The following is a 19367-nucleotide window of genomic DNA, read 5'->3' as shown; positions in this document are numbered from 1 at the left end:
TTGGGTGAGGCGATCTGTGGATAGGAAACTGGAGAATTAAAAAAAACTCACAAATTAAGGAACGCAAATCTGGTATGGACTGAATTTTAGAGTAAATTACGTAACTAGATTAACTGAAAAAATAATGTACACAATATTCTAGCCACCTCAGTAAGGTGGCATAACTTCCTGGTTCCATCACAGCCTTGAATGTATATCAGGATGTGATATATATTTAAGGGTTGGTCTCCAAAGGCCACTGCGATTATTGATTTGATGATACACCCTAATGTTATATTATTCCTATTCATAATAGTTATTTTCATTGTAGTTTTATTATATGTACTCTTATTATATGTTCTTGCACAGCTTTCACTGATTTACATCTGCAACTGGAATTGTAACATGCACTGTCAAATATAATCTGGGTGGATTCTATAGGGTGGGCTGAAGGATTAAAATTGTTGATGATATTGGACGGCTGCATGATCTTGAATGAATCGTGAGAACATTCCTGTACTTGTCGAAGACGCCACAATAAATGTGTTTTTCTGTAACTGCTTTTCTGTGCCTGGCTGTTTGTTACACTGCATAAGAGAGAGTTTTGTTCCAAGTTGCTGGGCTTCACCTCAGACCAGGATCACAAACAGTGTCAGGAACAACCTCAGCCTCCAGTCCAGCCATTGATCGAGAGGTCCCCAACAGGCAGAAGGGCATGAGGCTTATTGTTTCTTTCCTCTCCTTTTCATTCTTTTTGTTTACTTAATAAATAAATGTTCCTTTCTTTTTTCATCTTTTATTATCATTCAATAAATGTTCGCATTTAAGCATATTGCTGCTGTCAAACTTTCTCTTAACTACATTTAACCAAATTTGGAAAGAGCCATTTGTATACACTCTGTGATCCAAGACACATGTAAAGATATTGAAAAGAGATTTGAAAATAATCCAAATCCAACTAGGGCACAATAACTTTCTAGGTAAGTGGAAATTGATGTTACGCATAAGTAGCTGAATGGATGGTCTCAAACTTAATGTAAAGTCCATGAGCTCCTAGCGTTTATTTTTGCAGGTGAGAATGGTAAGGTAGGGAAGAGGGATTTAAAGAAACCGATCATAATGATGGAATGGAAAATACTAAAGGAGCAGAACACACTTTTTTTTAGTGTCTATGAACAAAGGGTCTTGCAACATGTAACAGAGATACCAAGCAGTTTCCTGTCAATGATGTCCAAATTTTTTTTAAAAGTAAAAATCATATCCTGGCCCTAGTTGCAATCTTTTAGTTTACATCCGTTTATGACAATTTTGGATAAATTATGCAATGCTGTGGGATCAAAAAAATGTATAAAAGTGGCTGAAAGAAACAGTATCCATCTCACCTTTGTCTCCAATCAAGAAGAAAATGAAATGCTTCCAGGTTCCAATTCTTCTGATACTGCTTAATTCCACATCTGTGTTTACGTTGCCCTTGTCCTCTGAGACAAGTCAGCATGATTTGGATTTTGCTAAGGTATTCAAGGATTTAAAAGTTAAGACAAAAACTATTTATGTCATAAATCATTCAAAAAGTTGCATGTTTGAGCAATGTTTGTTAACATTGTGTTGTTCTGCTTTTCCAGCAATATCTCAAACAATTTTATGACTCCTCTGATGGTCTAAAAACAAGTAGTGATGATAATCTAAGAGAGAATATTATGAAAATGCAAAAATTCTTTGGCCTCCGCGAAACTGGTGAGCTGAATTTTGAAACTTTAGAAATCATGAAGAGACCTCGATGTGGGGTTCATGATGGTCTTCAGTACAATCATTTTGCAGGCAAACTCAAATGGTCACATAAGAACTTGACTTACAGGTAAATTCTTTGTTTCTCTGGTATTTTTGGCAGTGTTTTGATAATAACTATAATATTTTAGCTCCTTTTCTGATTATTTTCTGAAAGGATCACCAACTATAGTCCAGATATTACACCAAAGCAAGTGGTTACAGCTATCAAAGCAGCGTTCAAAGTGTGGAGTGATGTCACACCATTGAAATTCACCAGGATTTCCAACGGTGAAGCTGACCTTATGATGTCCTTCACACCTAGAGGTAACTGAACAGTATTTTCTGGTATTGAGGTAAATTAGGGAGACATAAACAAGTACAATTATGGTTTATCTTTTCACTTTGTTTTGCTAGAACATGGCGATGGATATCCATTTGATGGCCCTAATGGCATTCTGGCACATGCCTTTCCACCAGGTCCACGACTTGGAGGTGATGTTCATTTTGATGAAGCTGAAACTTGGTCAATGGACTCAAAAGGTACAAAGTTGAAATATTGCAATCAAACTCAGAATATAGTCCATTGTCATCTAAAAACACTTGTTTGAGTTACAGACTTGGCATATTCAATTAAAATTATTGTAACATCAAAGCATTTTTGTGAGTAAACCATTTCCCAGCCACTTTTCAGCTACTTTTATACACTTGACTGATCTAGCAGCATTCCCTTCCGAGCAAGGATCACCAGACCCAAAACGTTAACTTTGATTTCTTTTAACATACTGCCAGACCTGCAGAGCTTTTCCAGCAATTTCAGTTTTTGTTTCTAATTTATAGCATCCACAGCTCTTCAGTTTTTACTTATATTTTTAATTTGTTCATTTTATTTTAATTTTAAATAGTTTTATTTTTAGTATTTGCACTACCCAATGAATGAGCAGAGAATCTTTTCTAAGGCCTCAGCAAAATCTAGTTGACAGCTGAGAGAGGCAAGGGAGTAGACCAGAGTTACCTATACTCCAAATTCTCCTCTTTCCATTTGGCTCGCTGTTTTGTTTGTACATGGTGCTGCCCTTCAATCTCTTTCCTTGCCATATCATTGGTACCAAAGGAATTTGATGAAAAACATAGTTATAATTTGAATATTTTACATAAGTTGTATCTTCTGTTAACTGATTGCTTCTCCCATGATTAGAAAGTTGCACTGTAATGTATGCCACGTCTGAGACGACTAGAACGAAATTCCTCTTAACATTTTCACTGCATACTGAACATTGGAGACAATGCGTGTTGCCTATCATACTCTCGTATCTTTTGTGAAAGACTAGTGAACAGAACTACTTATGAATAGGAAAACATGATCAAACAGCAACAGCAAAATATGAAAACATAGAATTAAAAAATAAAATCAGTTTGCAAGAGGGTAAATAGTCCTTTTAGAAATTACCTCTTATACGTCTTGATCAGCAACGGAAGTTTTCAAACGAAAATATTTCATGGACATTTGCTAAGCTAAATTTTGCATGGATGAGATGAATAGCTGAACAACAGAATTCAGTTCTCTGGATCAAACTAAAGATATCCAGAGGTACCCAATATCGTACTGCTGGGAATAATTAGTGGCTGGTGCCTACGGCCTCAGCTGCAGTTGCACCAGCAGTGGGACAGGTATTGGGAACCCCTAACCCTGACTTATCAAGTTGTGACTCTAAAGCAGCCAATTACTTTTGCCTTTATTGGAAGAAGGCCAGCATGATGTATGCCACCCCCTCATTGAAATGTGGCATGGCAGTGCCTGGGCAAGAGGGTTGCTTTCTTTGAATGTCTCCTGCGTGGAGCAGAAGGCCCCTCAAAATGTAACCCCTTGACTCTTGTGTTTCCCTCATCCCAGAACCAGCCTATCCCAGGCCCCTCCCTCTCAATCTCAGACCATCAAGGCAAGACCCGAGATTGACTTATCTCCAATACAGCTTTATTCCATCAGGAAGTGTTGCAGTGCCAATGGTAGCCACTGCTCCTCGTGGCAATGCAAGGGCAAGACAGTCTCCAGCCATTTGACTGAATGATGACTGTCTGAGAGGGGGCTTCATGCTCTAAATAAGAGTTGGCAGACATTTTGTCTCAAAAAAGGAGCTGCCCCACAGTTATTATGGAGTAAGCTGGCCAAATGAAGGCATTTGCACCCATCTTTTACACTATGTATCATGCTTGCACATATGCAGACTTTAAGTTCCATTTGAAATTTAGTCAAGAAAGACAGCTTCCATTTTAGAATTCGTTATTCAAAACAGCCTGGATTAGATACAGCAATTTACTTATTTTCCACATGGACCAAGTAGGTTATTTGTACGTGGAAAATTACACATTAGTATTCTCCAGAAGTAATTATATTCCAAATCCTAAATGCAAATTAACTGAAGAATTGGATTGAAAATGCAACAGAATTGTTTTTCTTATTATAAATATATGCCTATATATGAACACAACTTGTGTATTAAATCATTCTGGACAGGTACAGTTTTATTTCTTATTTTAGCTGTGTGTTTATTTATTGCACAAAATGTTGTAACTTTATACTAATCACTCCTCTGTGAAGCCATCATTCTAAACTGAGACTTTAAGATTCTCTGACTTGTAATAAAAGCTAGAAATGGGCTGTTACAATGGAATATTATGCATGCCTTTACAGGATATAGCTTGTTCTTGGTGGCTGCTCATGAAATTGGACATGCTCTGGGAATGGCTCATTCTCAAGATGTGGGTGCTTTGATGTTCCCCACGTATTCATATTCACCAATTGAAGCGTTCAGACTACTGTATGATGATGTTATGGGAATACAGGCACTGTATGGTAGGTTCAAGTTGGTTTTCTAGAGCAAAAACGATAATGCTGATGTGACTTGCTTCACTTTGATTATAAGTAGCTACTGTAGGTCATATCACCTTATATCATAAATGTTTTTAAGGTATCAAGGAAAGAAATTCAAATCTGTTCTGTAAGATTTGAATAAGTGTGATTCTGGTATGTTAACATAAAATTAACATTTCAAATTAACATTTGAAAATAAGTCAAAATTAGTAAAAGAGTAAAATTGGACAAATATTTTCTAAAGGCTATACTATCAGTGGAATGATGACAAATATTAAATATACAATACTCAGTACAAATCAATATTTTTTTTCTTAATTCATTTATGGAATGTGGACATGCTGATTAAGCTTCCATTTATTGCCTATTTCTCTTTGCCTGGAAAAGATGGTGGTGAGCTGCAGTCCTTGGAATATAGGGATACACGCAGTCGTGTTAGGAAGCGAGCTCCCGGACTTTTACTCAGCAACATTGAAGGAACGATGAGATAGTTCCAATTTAAGTGTTTGTAGTTTGAAGGGGAGCTAGCAACTGGTGATGCTGCCATGCATCTTGTTCTTCCAGGTGATACAGATCATGGGTTTGGAAGGTGACGTTGGAAAAGCCTTGTTGAGTTACCACAGCACAGCTTATTGATAATCCCTACTACTGCCACTGTGATTCGGTGGTGAAGAGACTGAATATGGAAGGTAGTGGACAGGCTGCTAATCAAATGGGATGCTTCTTGCTGGATGGTATCAAGTGTCTGAAGTGTAATTGGAGCTGCAGTTTCCCAGGCAACTGGAGTGCATTCCATGACACTCCTGACTTGTGCCTCATAGATGGCAGATAAACTTTGGGGAGACAGGAAGTAAGTTATTGTCGCAGAATTTCTAATCTCTGAACTGCTCTCGTAGCTACTGTATTTATATGGCTGATCCAGTTCAGTTTCTAGTCAATGGTAACTCCCAGGATGTTGAGAGTGGAGGAGTCAGTGTCATCAATGCTATTGAACATTATGGGTCAATGATTAGTTTCTCACTTGTTGGAGATGGTCAACTGTGTGGTGCCAATGTTATTTACCACTTATCAGCTTGAGCTTAGAAGCTTTCTAGGCTTTGCTGTATTTGGACATGGACTATTTTATTACCTGACAAGTTATGAATGATGCAATCATCAGTGAATATTCTCACATCCATCCTGTGATGAAGGAAACATCATTGATGAAGTAGATGAGGATTGTTGGGATTAGGCCCTATCCTGAGAAATTCCTGCAGTGATGACCTTTGTCTGAAGAAGGGTCTAGGCGCGAAACATCAGCCTTCCTGCTCCTCTGATGCTGCTTGACCTGCTGTGTTCATCCAGCTCTACACCTTGCTACCTGAGATGATTGACCTCCAACCACAATAACCATCTTCCTCTGTGCTATGTATGACTCCAACCAACTTGGAAGTCCAACATTCTATCACTGTTTGTGATCCCTTCCATCAGTCTACCGGTTGTTGAGAATAGACTGATAGGGCTGTAATTGGCTGGATTGAGTTTTGTTTTCTTTATATATTCATAAGATGGGGGTGTCCCTGGCTAGGCAGCATTTGTTGCCCATCGCTAATTGCCCAGATGGCAGTTAAGTGTCACTACATTGTTGTGGGTCTGAAGTCACATGTATGCCAGACCAAGTAAGAATGGTAGATTTCTTCCCTTAAGGGCATTAGTGAACCATATGGGTTTTTCCGACATTCGATAATGGATTCATGGTTGTCATTAGACTATTAAATTTCAGATTTTTAAAAATTGAATTCAAATTCTACAATCTGCCATGACAAGATTCAAACCCGTGTCCCCAGAACATTATGTGGGTCATTGGATTAACAGTCCATCAATAATAGCATTAGGCCATCACCTCTGCACAGAGGCTTGTCTTTTGCACACATAGGCATTTTTCCACATTGTTAGGCAGATAAAATTATTGTAGTTTTACTGGAACAGATTAGCAAGGACCATGGCTATTTCCAGAGCACGTGTCTTCAGCACTTTAGCCTGAATACTATCAAGACCCATTGCTTTTTCAGTTTCCAGTGTTTTTGGCCATTTCTAGATTTCATGCAGAGTGAATCAAATCAATGGAAGGCTGTTATCTATGATGCTGGGTGCGATGGATAACCCCCTTGGCTTATGGCTGAAGATGGATATAAATCTTTCAGCACTGTGACTTACTAAATTTTTAAAATACTTATTCATGCCAGACATTTTTTAAATACATCAACATAGGTTCATCAAATAATCCTGACCGAAAGCATCACCCAAAGACTCCAGAGAAATGTGATCCTACCCTGTCCTTCGATGCAGTTAGTACACTCCGTGGAGAAATTATGTTCTTTAAAGGCAGGTATGCAACAATTTTACATCATTCATGTGTTTATCAGAATTTGAATATACTCTAAACATATTAGAATGCTGTAAAGAAGAAAACATCATTAATCTGATATATTATCGAAATTTTGGCATTGATATTGAGTCTATCAGCACCTGAAAAGTAAAAATGAAGGATAACTTTTTGAGAATAAATCCTTGATGTTAATATGATGTGGAGAGACAAGTTTTCCCTGAGTTCTCCAGCAAGTGCCAACTGAGGACCATCATGCCTATTGCCATTTGTGTGACGTATAAACATTTGACAGGATTTCATGACAGGGCCTTAATATTAGATTTTATTTTGTTCCCTCGTGGGAAATGGCATTTGCCGTCTGGGCCAGAATGTATTGCCCATCCCTAGTTGCTTTTGAGAAGGTGGTAACAAACTGCCTTATTGAATCACTGCAGTTATTGTGCTGACCCACAAAGCCCTTAGGGAGGGAATTCCAGGATTTTGATCCCGTAGCAGTGAAGAAATGCATTTCTAAGTCAAGATGGTGAGTGGCCTCAAGGGGAACTTACAAGCAGTGTATTCCCATATATCTGCTGCCCTGTTGTTATAGATGACAGTGGCCATGAGTTTTGAAGGTGTTGTCTAAGAATTTTGGAGGTTTGAAGGGATTAGAAGTGGGATGGGAGGAGACAGTTCTAGTTTATACTTACCCTTTGTGTGAAGTGCTTTCTGACATCACCCTTAAAAGGCAACCTTTGTTTGAACATTACATCCCCTTTTCTATATTCCCCCACCAGAAGAAATATTTTGTATTTAACTATCATAATAACTTACTAAATAATCTCAATCCTCAATTAAATCTCCTCTTATCTTATATATATAAAAAAAGCTGTATCTAGACAACTTGTCCTCGTAATTTAACTCTTATCTCCAGTATCATTGTGGTGCTGCACTCCTTGCAAAGTCAATATATCCTTCCTGAGTTGAAGTACCCAAAACCATTCTTTTTTAAGAACATAGTATTACTCCCAATCTTACGAATTCCAATTCCACAGGATAGAGATCCATAAGTCTTTAGAATTTCTCAGAAGAGATCATTAGCTTTTATACCTAGCCCTGCATCTCTTTTCTTATCCACTTGGAAACAATTTTGATCTATTGTCTGGGCATGCAAAGAAGATTACTTTGCACTTCTTCTATTGAATTCAATTTACCACAGTTTTTTTTCTGCAATTAATCTATCAGTACCACATTGTAACTTTCTGCTTTCTTAAAAAAAACTGTTCAGAGGTGTTACTATATCCCTCTGGAGCAGGTGGGATTTGAACCCAGGTCTCTTAACTCAAGAGTTAAGGAAACTGAAACAATACCACAAGGGCCCTTCTTGCTCCCTTGTATACTGATTATTGTTCCTCCTGATTTGGTGACATCAGTAAACTAGCATATACAGCTCTTTATTTATTTATGTCATTTATAAATATGGTGAAATACTAAGATCCCATTACAGATCCCTGAGGCCACCTCTATTCACATCTTTCTAGTTAGAGAATGCAACCTATTGCTCTACTCTGAATCCTACCTCCTGAGTGATTCCCTATCCACGTTGACTCCAATTTAATATGCTTTCATTTTTGCTCTCTCAGCTTACAGTCTGCAGGGGATGCACTGTTAACTTTCTAAGGAATGCCTTTATGTAAATACATAAAGTTACATGAAGAATAAAGTGAGCTGGTAGGATCAGGATTGTTCCATTTCACATCATTTATCTGATTTTCTGGAACTGCACCTCATGCAGAAATCATGAAACAATGATTATCCCCCTCCACTTATTCCTTGCTTTCATCTTGTTTGAGAAAATATAATTTCTACTCTGAGCATGTTACCTCATTGGTTCACTTCTCAGGTGCTGTCGCGTATGTTTCACATTTTCTGCTTTTATTTTCATGTTTTTTTGCCTTAAACTGGGGAATGATTTTACTTACAGGAATAAAAAAAAATTATTGTTTCTAAAACAGTGTTCAAGAAATGTGATGTTGGCTTTTAAGAGAAGTGACCAATTGTCAACTTTGAATCACAACTATTAAAATATAGCAGCCAATCAACATAATATTACAGGACATCCTTCAATTTCTAGACTGCTGCACAGTTTAGTATTCAATACCAACTTAAACAAATGACAATAATTAGAAGAATTGGAAAGCACTAATGTTCTGAATTTCCATTTAGGTTTGTTTGGCGTGTTGTCCCACAAATGCGTGATGCAATTCTAATGCGGACAAAAACTGTATGGCCGGATCTCCCCATAAACATTGATGCTTCATACGAAAACTTTTTTAAGGGAACTACACTATTTTTCAAAGGTTAGAAATCTTTCCTAAGTCATCCATGCTGTGCTTTAATGGTATTGGGAGTTTTGGTTGCATGACTTTGTGATTATTCCAATTAAATGTAAGAGATGTTGATGCTAGAGATTGGAACACAAACTACATAGCACCATTTACGGTCAGGTATGCTGTGAGTCAGATGTAAGTTAAATTTCCACTGCCCTTTCCACAACAACTAGTGAAGTTATTTGACAAGCTGCAAACAAGATCAAGGGATGCTAGCAGATATTTATGGCTCAGAAATTGGTGCAAGCCTCATAAATTAATCAAGGTAAAAAGACACTGAAGAACATAAGTAGTAAAAAGGAGTAAGGTGATGATGGAGACTGAAATGGACAGATAAGTGAAAATCTCACTCCACTCTGGAGGCTGGAGTACTGCTTGGAACCACATGGGTGTAACAGTCAATTTTGCTTGCAGACGCAAATCAATAAATAGAGAGTGAAAATAGTTGCACTCGAACAGATTCTTTGAATGGAGAAACTGAGGAAATGTTTAATGCCATCATCATGAAAAGCCTGCAAAAACACTTGTATTGAAAGGAAAAATCACAATTAGTCATTGAATTGACACTAAAAATCTATTAAAGTATCTTTTACTGGCATTGCAGGGAAGCTGGTAATGTGGGCATTTTGCCATGTGGACACTTGCACAGAATTTTTGGCAGAACAGTTGACAAATGTACGAAGTATAATTATAAAATCGTTGACAGACAACATAGCTATGATAAACCTAAATTAGTCCAATGTTATTTCAGCCAGGCCAAGGACGATGTACGAAGTTTACTCAGTGTCACTCAGATGGTGACAACCGTTTGAAATTATATGCCACATAAGCAGTAGAGTTCAACCGCATCCACCTAAACACACACAAAGTTGCGTGAGAACATTATTTAAACAGGCAACAACACACTGTAGCAGTACAGAGCTACGCCGAGAAGAAGATTACCTCTTCCAGGTATTCAAAGACAATGGTTACCCAAAAAACTGGGTCAGAAGATGTCTATTACACGAACAACACCAGGAAGCTACTACACGCCCCGACACACTCATCATCCTACCTTACAACAGGAACACATCTGAACTGACCACAAGACTCCTACATCCACTGGGCATCAGAGTAGCACACAAATCCGCATCAACCCTACAACAACTGCTCACCCAAACCAAAGACGCATTACCCACTATGGACAGGACTAATGTCATAGCATGTAGAACATAGAACTGTACAGCACAGTACAGGCTCTTTGGCTCTTCATGGCATGTAGGACATAGAACTGTACAGCACAGTACAGGCTCTTCAACCCACAATGTTGTGCCGAACTTTTACTCTAAACCTAAGGTCTACCTAACCTCCACCCCTACCTTATACTATCAACCATATGCCTACCTAATAGCCGCTTAAATGCCCCTAATGAGGCTGACTCCACTACCCTCACTGACAATGCATTTCACACCCCTACCACTCTCTGAGTAAAGAACCTACCTCTGACATCTCCCCTATATCTACCTCCACTCACTTTAAAACTATACCCCTTCATAATAGCAACCTTCACCCTCGAAAAACGTCTCTGGCTATCCACTCTATCTATACCTCTGATCATTTTGTACACATCTATCAAGTCACCTCTCATCCTTCTTCATTCTAAAGAGAAAAGCCCTAGCTCTCTCAACCTTTCCTCATAAGACCTTCCTGTCATATACAAGATTCCCTGCAGAGACTGTGACAAACACTACATTGGACAAGAAGGAAGGTACATGAACATCAATTGGCTACAAAAAGACACGACCAATACTCACTAATCTCTATCCACATGGATAAAGAGAACAACCAATTTGACTGGAACAACACCAAGATCCTGGGACAAGCAAAACAGGGACAAGCATGCAAATTCCTACAAGCCTCATACTCCACGACGCAAGCCATCAACATAGAGCTCGACTCCATATACAATCCACTGTGAAGGAAAGCCCAAAGTGAGGTAATCCAGCTCAATGAACTCCAGAATTTAAATAACAGACAGGAAAACACAATGGCGCTTCATCAAAGGCTGCACTGATTACGTTACCCAGCAGGATAATGAAATATCTGCGGAAAAACAATGAACCAGCTCGGTGAGCCAACCAACCACTAGGGGTGGATATATCCAGGAAGCAACAATCTGTTCAATGAGGACTATTTTCAGTACTAGGAGATGAACTTTGATGAACCAAATTAAATTTCTCATCAGTGACTGTTCTTGTGTGCATAATATTCCAAGTCTCAAAACAACAGTTTTTTACTCACTAGTGAGTCCAAATGGACCACTAGATGTCCTTTCAAGATAATTCAACATCAGTTTGGTTTTATGGACTCATTGTCAGTAAAAATTACATTAAGATTCACAAATTTATTTTAATCGTACCAAAATTATACTCTGATTTCTTATTAAATTTACTGAAGCTTAAAAGCTGTGGCTCAGTATCAGTTTAGAGTGGATTCCGACTGAGACAATAAGTAAGGATAATGTTCAAACTAACTCACTACCGTAGCCCTTCACAATCACACACAACTTCTTGTGTTTTTCAGTTTGGAGTTATTTCTGTTAGATGTGTTAACAGTCCTGTACTTACTTAGAATCCTAGATTGTTACAGTATAGAACATGGCATTTAGCTGATCAAGTCTGTTGTTCTGGCTCACTTGAGCTTGCTTCCACTCTCCTGCAAACCCCTCAAAAATTTTAGCATTCTTCCTGGTTCTATTCTAAAATAACGTATTGATTCTGCATTGACAGAGATTGTAGCAGGGAATTTCAAATTCTACAAGTATTTCATAAAGACTTTTTTTCTAATTTTCTCTTGAACTGTTTTTGTGACTAACTTAAATTTGGGTACTCTTGTTTCTATCTTTCTAACCAATGGAAATAATCTACTGTTTGTTTAATTCCTCATATATTTTCAACACTATCATTTCGCTTTTATATTCTATGCCTGTAATAAAACCATTTTTCAGGGTCTCAGAACCAAATCTATGTGAATATGTTTAAATCTAAATGAAAATTAAATGCATACGCAAGGGCAGAGGTTTAGAAATAAATGCTAAAATTGTTACTTTGATTAAGAAACTTCAGTTATCCATTAGGCATTCGTTAATATTCTGTTATATTCCTACCTTGAGCATTTTTGATTGTGGAGACCCAATAGGAGTCAAGGGGTGAGACAGTCCTCATTGATGTCCCAGCCTTTGCACTGTTCTTGTAGTCACAATGTTGATAAATTAAGTTGCTGCTCAAAGTTGACTTGAGGATATTCATGGTAGGGCACTTAATGATCATGGTGCCAATGGAATTTGATGGCGATAATGAAGTTTGATTTACGTATATGCCATCATACTGGTACTTCATTGTAAGAAAAGCCTGGTTTTGTTCCTCTGAATTTTTTATTGAACTTGGGTGTGATGTATATATGGAGTTGGACCAGAATGTGGTACATAATCTAGCTGCAGACAGCTCTAGTACTCAACAATGTCCAATACTTGATGGCTAGATCTTAACATTAGTGTATTTCTGGTAGCGTCAAAGACATCACGGAGGCAATCTTCACTCTAAAGTGAATTTTATTTTCACATGGGTTCCTTGGGAATTGTTCATATAGATTCTAATCTGGACAGATGTATCAGCAACAAACTCTTGGTTTGATGTAATTATGATGTGATCCACATCCAAACCACCAACCATGTCCTTCAATACTTGGTTAACTCATTTATTGTCAGTGTTATCAAGCCTCTATTTTTGCTGGAATTGAAATTCCTACACGGATTATATTTTTGCTCTTGTTTTCATCAGTTCTTCCTTTAGGTAGTGCTTAACATGGAAAAGTACAGACATTTCAAAGGTTTAGGACAAGTGATAACTGGCAGAAGTTTCCTTGATCGTGTTTGACCTGAAACCACAGGGCTTCCCATGGAAAGTGTGTCATTCCATCATTCCCACAAACTAGTATCTCAGTTTATTTTTCATGACATCAGTAAACATATATAACATGCTTAAACCTTATTAGTTTAAATCTCAAGATTAAGAACTCTGCATGCTAATTTTTTGCTTGAGATGTATGATTATTATCATGATTTATTTATATAAACTATTTCAATTATTTTAATTATACAGGAGCTCAATACTGGGCGGTCAATGGCTACAGCATTTTATCTGGATACCCTAAGACTATTGCTAGTTTGGGTTTTCCCCCAACTGTGAAGAAAATTGATGCAGCAGTACAAATTCCTCAGGCTGGTAAAACATTCTTCTTCGTGGGAAACAAATGTTGGAGGTATAACTGTTCCACTGAAATTTCTATCAAGTATTCTCTCTAAAACTAATAATGATTCTAAAAATAATTGTTCCCTTTTTGTTTAGTTACAATGATGCTACAGGGGAAATGGATCAGGGCTATCCAAAATTGATAGAAGATGAATGGCATGGCATTGGTGGCCAAGTGGATGCTGCTTTTGAACAGAATGGTACATTTTTATTTAAGATACAGTGTTCTTTTTGATTAGCAATTCTAATAAGTGCAGATGAATAATTATGTTTAATTCCATCATTCATCATTCACCAGAACAGGCAAGTATTTCACTTAGGAATAAAAATATTTTCGTCTTCCTTTCTGTCATGCATAATAACAAAGACTCATGAGTATATAGTGAACAATATAGAAGAAAAAATCAGGAGATTTTTTACTTGTTTTATTGATATTAAAGAAAATCTTGCCGCATTTAGCTAGTATTAATAACCTCAGCAAATGTGCTCCTTCAACACTGTACAATTCTACGAGGTGGATACTCAACTTGCTGCCTAGGTGTAAAACACATATTGCAGATAAGCATATCATTGTAGATGGCACAGAATTTAATTTCTATTGTAAAGCAAAAATAGACCATTTTTCTAACGAAAGGTTGTCCACATTGCCTCTTCCACAACTGGGCAACATGTTGAATAGTTATCCCTATGTCACACCAATTCCATGGAATCACAACTTTAAAATAATTCATCAACATTTTGAACTACTCCAAAGCCTTTTAAAAAATGAACAATAGGCAAGATCTATAACTGCCACAATTTGTATGCTATTTGTAAACACTGTTCCCTCTAAAATCTGTTTGCTGTGTGTAGCCAACTTCAGATTGATGCATGATGCATCTGAAAAGAGTGTTGCTTCAGGAGACTTTCCATGTACATTGTGTGGCACATTCGGGTTGTATGGCAAAGCATTCAGGAAGCTTGAGGGGAACATTGATTATAAACCCAGCCAGCATAACCGGTCCATGAGTCCACAATTCTTCTCAAGTCCACTTGTGATATATCACATTTGATATGCCTGTATCTCACACATAGCAACGATCACACTAATTTGCTTCTATAAAGCTGTTTAAGACATAATAGTGGACAAATCCATTTGTAGCACATATGATTTCAATCAATTTCTGGTTACATTTGTGAGTATTAGCTTCCTAAATGATTCATTTTATTTTTCCAGGTTCCATTTATTTCTTCAGTGGATATACAATGTTTCAGTACGACTACTACAACCAAAGGGTGAATGACATTAAATATGCAAACTCAGCAGTTTGCAACCAATAAATATATTTGTGCCATTTATTGAAAACTTCAAAATTGTGCAGAAGATTCAAGTGTTCAAGAAGATTCAGGAATATTTGTATCATTGAATTTTGCCATTTTAAGCATGTTCAAACTCCTGGGCTTGCATTCTACTTTGATTTTCACCTGCAATAGCTTGATTCATTAGAACGGCTAAGTAATTTCAAGGGCTACTTTCATTTTTGTCATTCTACTTTTATTTGCTATTCTCCAATGACTGCAGTAACAATTTAAGAATATTAAATATTTTACGCATTTAATGTATCAGAATGTCATTATTTCTGCCTTATTAAAATTTCCCAGTAATTCTCAACCCTTCAGCCAAAACACATCAATGTCAGTGGGAACAGAATATCAAATGCCTTTACTTATTAAATGTGTCATAATTTTAAATTTTTACACGAGATAATTTTCCAATTTACATTATTTGTGGATTGCCCCGTTCCCTCTCTAATTTCTAGCTAACTTGTCCAGAGCTCAAACGGAAAATATTAGGAAATGACCTTGTACAACAGTCAATTTATGCAGAATAAGTTCCCATAAATGAAAATGAAATAAATGACCAGGTCATCTGTTTTTACATCTTGGTAAACAAATAAATGTTGACCAGGATGTCAGAAAAGATACACTGCTTTTCTTCCAGCGGTGTCATGGAATCTTTTACATTCACTTGAGAAGGCAAATGGGATCTCAATTTAATGTCCCACCTGAAGATGTCATCTCTGATTCGCACCACTCCCTCAACACAGCAGTGAAGTACCTCCCTAGTTTATGTTTAAGTGTCTGAAGTCAAGCTTAACCTCTGACTCAGTGACTCAGATGTGAGAGAGCTCCACTGTTGAGGCAAGACTGTCAGTGTTGCCTGAAAGGTGTCTCATTTGTAATCGCCAGTTTGTCTTCTCTAACGTCCTTTACCTCTCACTTTATAAATCCTTCAAAACCAAACATTGCCATCATTTCCAACCGTGGCTTTGCACCTCATTTATTCATTAATTTGTTTACATTTTTGAAAAGTCCTTTGGGATTGCTTTTCAGATTAAAAATGTTTAATGCATGCAAGAATTTGAAGCACAATCATCTTATTTATTCACATAGAATCCCTACAGTGTGGCAACAGGCCCTTTGCCCAAACAAGTCCACACCAACCCTTGGGGCATCCCACCCAGACTCATCCCCTTATAATCCACCTAAGCTACACACCCTTGAATGCCATGGGCAATTTATGTAAACAACAATCCTGTTAAATCATTTGGAACGACAATACTACATTCCTGCCCCACAAATTAAATAAAAAGTATTAGAAATTGTCACAGCAACTGTAGTTGCAAATGAAGAAGTTAATAATTGCAGCTTTATCAGGCCTTTTTTTAAAGATCTGTATGGAACAGTATGACCATGTTAATCTATGTGATATGTTACTGCTCCCCAGTGACACATAATGAATTGGAAAGATTAAGGCATGCCATCAAAAGGAGCTATTGAATGAGGTTTGGTATATGCACTTTCTCAAAGGTATGACTGAAGACTACCCTTCCGTTTGCATTATCTACCAGCTGGAACATGGAGGTCTTATCAGATGTCCGGGATTAGAATGTGGTCATAAAACCATTCAGCACCAAAAGAGAATATTCAAAAGTCTGCAGAAATCCAAAACAAATCCTATGCCCTGATGGTGGGAGGTGCAGTACTTGGTATCTTCCTGTCACCCTACCATTTTAGAGTCATGGTTTTTATTATTCCTTCACAGGGTGAGGGCATCACTCACTATGCCAGCATTTATTGCTTATCCCTAAGTGCTTTTGTCTGGAGACACATGCAGGCCAGACCACGTAAGGATTGCAGTTTCCTTCCCAAAAGGACTTTAGTGAATCAGATAGTTTTTTCCCGATAAATGACAATGGATTCATGGTCATTGTTAGACTCTTAATTCCAGATTTAAACAAAAATTGAATTCAAACTCTACCATGGCCACATTCAAATCTCAGTCTCCAGAACATTACCTGCATCCCTGGATTAACAGTCCCTATATGGTCATTGGGTTGTGGACATATACAGCACGAAAAAGGGCTCTTCAGTCCTGCAAATCTCCACTGGTTAAAAACAGCCACCTAACTATTCTATTCCCATTTTGCAGTACTTGGTCCATAGCCTTGTGTGTCACCATCCCTTCATACATCTTCATTGTCTGAAGTACTGTTGGTGGGTGTTTCATGCAGCTGCCACTTTCATTTTTGCTGTTGGCCAGTGGGGTCTCTGCGTGCTTTTTTTTTTATCCATACCTCTGTCCACTCTCCTGACTTCTTTGTTGGCTCCCCTCCCATTGACTCTGACTTCTCAGGTAGAGATTGAGTCGGGTTGGTGCTTGGCTGTATTGTGTTCCTTTCTTTCCTCACCGGCCTCTCCTTTCTTCTGGGTGACCCTTGTTTCAGTGCTCTTGCTGGAGGTGGCACCTGTCCATCCTTTGGCAGTCCATGGCTCACGTTGCCACTTCCAGTCATTTGATCACATCTGGCCTCCCTGTCTTAGGCAGGCCTTGTAGAGGTGGCCTGTTTCCTCTCAGAGGTTGCAGCTCTTGAACTTGTTACAGTCCTTCATCAAGTGCCCCTCTTGACCAAACAGCATCATTCACTGAGTTGACGGTCTACCACGTGCAGACAATGTTTGTCTCTGTATGTGTCCAGGGGAACAGACCGTGAAGCACGAGTCCTACTATTGAAAGCACGCTGCTTTTTGTAACCCCATAAGTTAGTGTACCCCGGATTCTTATGTGCCTGTGAATATAAAGTTTGTGTATTACCTTAACTTTAATAAAGATTTTTTGGATTCTTCAATTTCACATTGTCCATATCCTGGGTTCCTACTTATAATGGATCACACAAATAGTGATGCATTAGGATAAGTACACTGTTGCAGGCAAAAAAAAACACACATGGTTACCAGCTGTGGCCTTTTACACAAAAAAAACTGAAGACTCCAAGATCTGGATGGTAGACATTTCTAAAACAACTTGAAAACTATGCAGACAAAAAGACATCAGTGTATTTGGCCAATCAGCAACATCAGTTTCTGGGGCACAGGCAGCCTAGGTCCACATATTGGATATTGATCAGTCAGAAAACAGCTAATTTAATTTTGATTAAAATGTAAGTTCCTTGAAGATACAAGGGATTTTTGAGTGTCTTCAAAAAGGCTGAAGTTACTAGCAAAAGTAAAGGTTACAAGGTAAATATTCTACTCCCATTAAAATAAAAATCTAAGTGCAAATCTTACAGGGGCCTGCACATGTACTATGGTGAAATTTATGGCAGAATGGTGCGTGAAGTCCAGCAAGAGCTATCTCGAAATTGGGAGTAATTCTCAGTATCTTTTATACATCTGTCAGTACTGAGTTGTCAATTAAGGGGGATTATAAATCATCTTATTAATGCCTCATTAATATTCATCTTCCTATCTTACTAAATGATCCAAACAAGGTGGATTAAGAATTCTCAAAATTGAAGTGAGAATGGGTATATAGCAATTTCAGGTCACCACTTGCTCCAAAGGACCTTCATGTTTGATCAACATCTCGGGGCAGATTCCTTACACACTGGCAGCATGCAACCCCACATTCACACATGTCATTGGCATTAAATATATGTGCCAGCTTCAATGAACCTTCATGACACATCTCCAAACTATTTACAATGCACTTCTCCACTTCAAAGCTGCGCCAGCAACAATCATTTCAATGCTGCTGCAAGGACATTTAATGGTCAAGGACATGCACACAGCTTTTGGAGTAGACCATGCTGTTTTTCTGGCATGTTTACTTGCTGCTATAGTGCTTATTCATTCTGCAAATAATTGATGCTTGCAGCATCCCTACCTTGCATTAACTTGCCTTATTACACACTTCTCCCTCAGCCAGAGATACCAGGCTCACATTGTTGCTATTTGCATTACGGTATAGTGCAGATACAAGGCCAGGAAGCTTGTCATGTTTGTCAACAGTCTTCGGTCAAGTCAAGGGAGATACCCTTCAGAAAGGCGGTCCTGGCACATTAAGTCAGGGGCAGCCTCTGACACCAGTCCAAGAGCTTAGACATGCTCAGCCACGTAGGGCACTCAGGATGCTGTCCACATAAAAAGTGAGGAGCTGAATGCTGTGCAGCCAATTTCCTGTCTTGACTTTTCTTTGCCATATTGGGTGATGTTTTTCTTCTGTAATGAGAAAGAGACATACAGGTATTAAGGGAGCCGAAAGTGCCTGGTATAGCTATTACTGTTTATGCAGACGAGGAGGTGTTCTGGGCAAGTGAATTGGCGGCATACAGAGCAGAACATTGACGGAGTGGAGATGGAAACTGACCTTTTTCCAACATTGCTGATCATTCCTTCAAATGATC

General features: G+C 38.1%; 1 protein-coding gene across 1 annotated transcript; it reads left to right on the top strand.

Moving 5' to 3' along the window:
* Positions 1 to 1344: 1344 nt before the first annotated feature.
* Positions 1345 to 15239, top strand: LOC125453056 (collagenase 3-like). Its single transcript, XM_048532108.2, has 10 exons — positions 1345 to 1492; positions 1602 to 1834; positions 1922 to 2070; positions 2161 to 2286; positions 4436 to 4597; positions 6866 to 6983; positions 9189 to 9322; positions 13492 to 13651; positions 13738 to 13841; positions 14858 to 15239. The coding sequence occupies exons 1-10, from the start codon at positions 1385 to 1387 to the stop codon at positions 14959 to 14961; spliced, it is 1398 nt and encodes a 465-aa protein (XP_048388065.2). The 5' UTR covers positions 1345 to 1384; the 3' UTR covers positions 14962 to 15239.
* Positions 15240 to 19367: the final 4128 nt, after the last annotated feature.

The sequence above is a fragment of the Stegostoma tigrinum genome, chromosome 6 (assembly GCF_030684315.1).
Source record: "Stegostoma tigrinum isolate sSteTig4 chromosome 6, sSteTig4.hap1, whole genome shotgun sequence".
NCBI lineage: Eukaryota > Metazoa > Chordata > Chondrichthyes > Orectolobiformes > Stegostomatidae > Stegostoma > Stegostoma tigrinum.
This window is presented reverse-complemented; position numbering and strand designations above follow the sequence as displayed.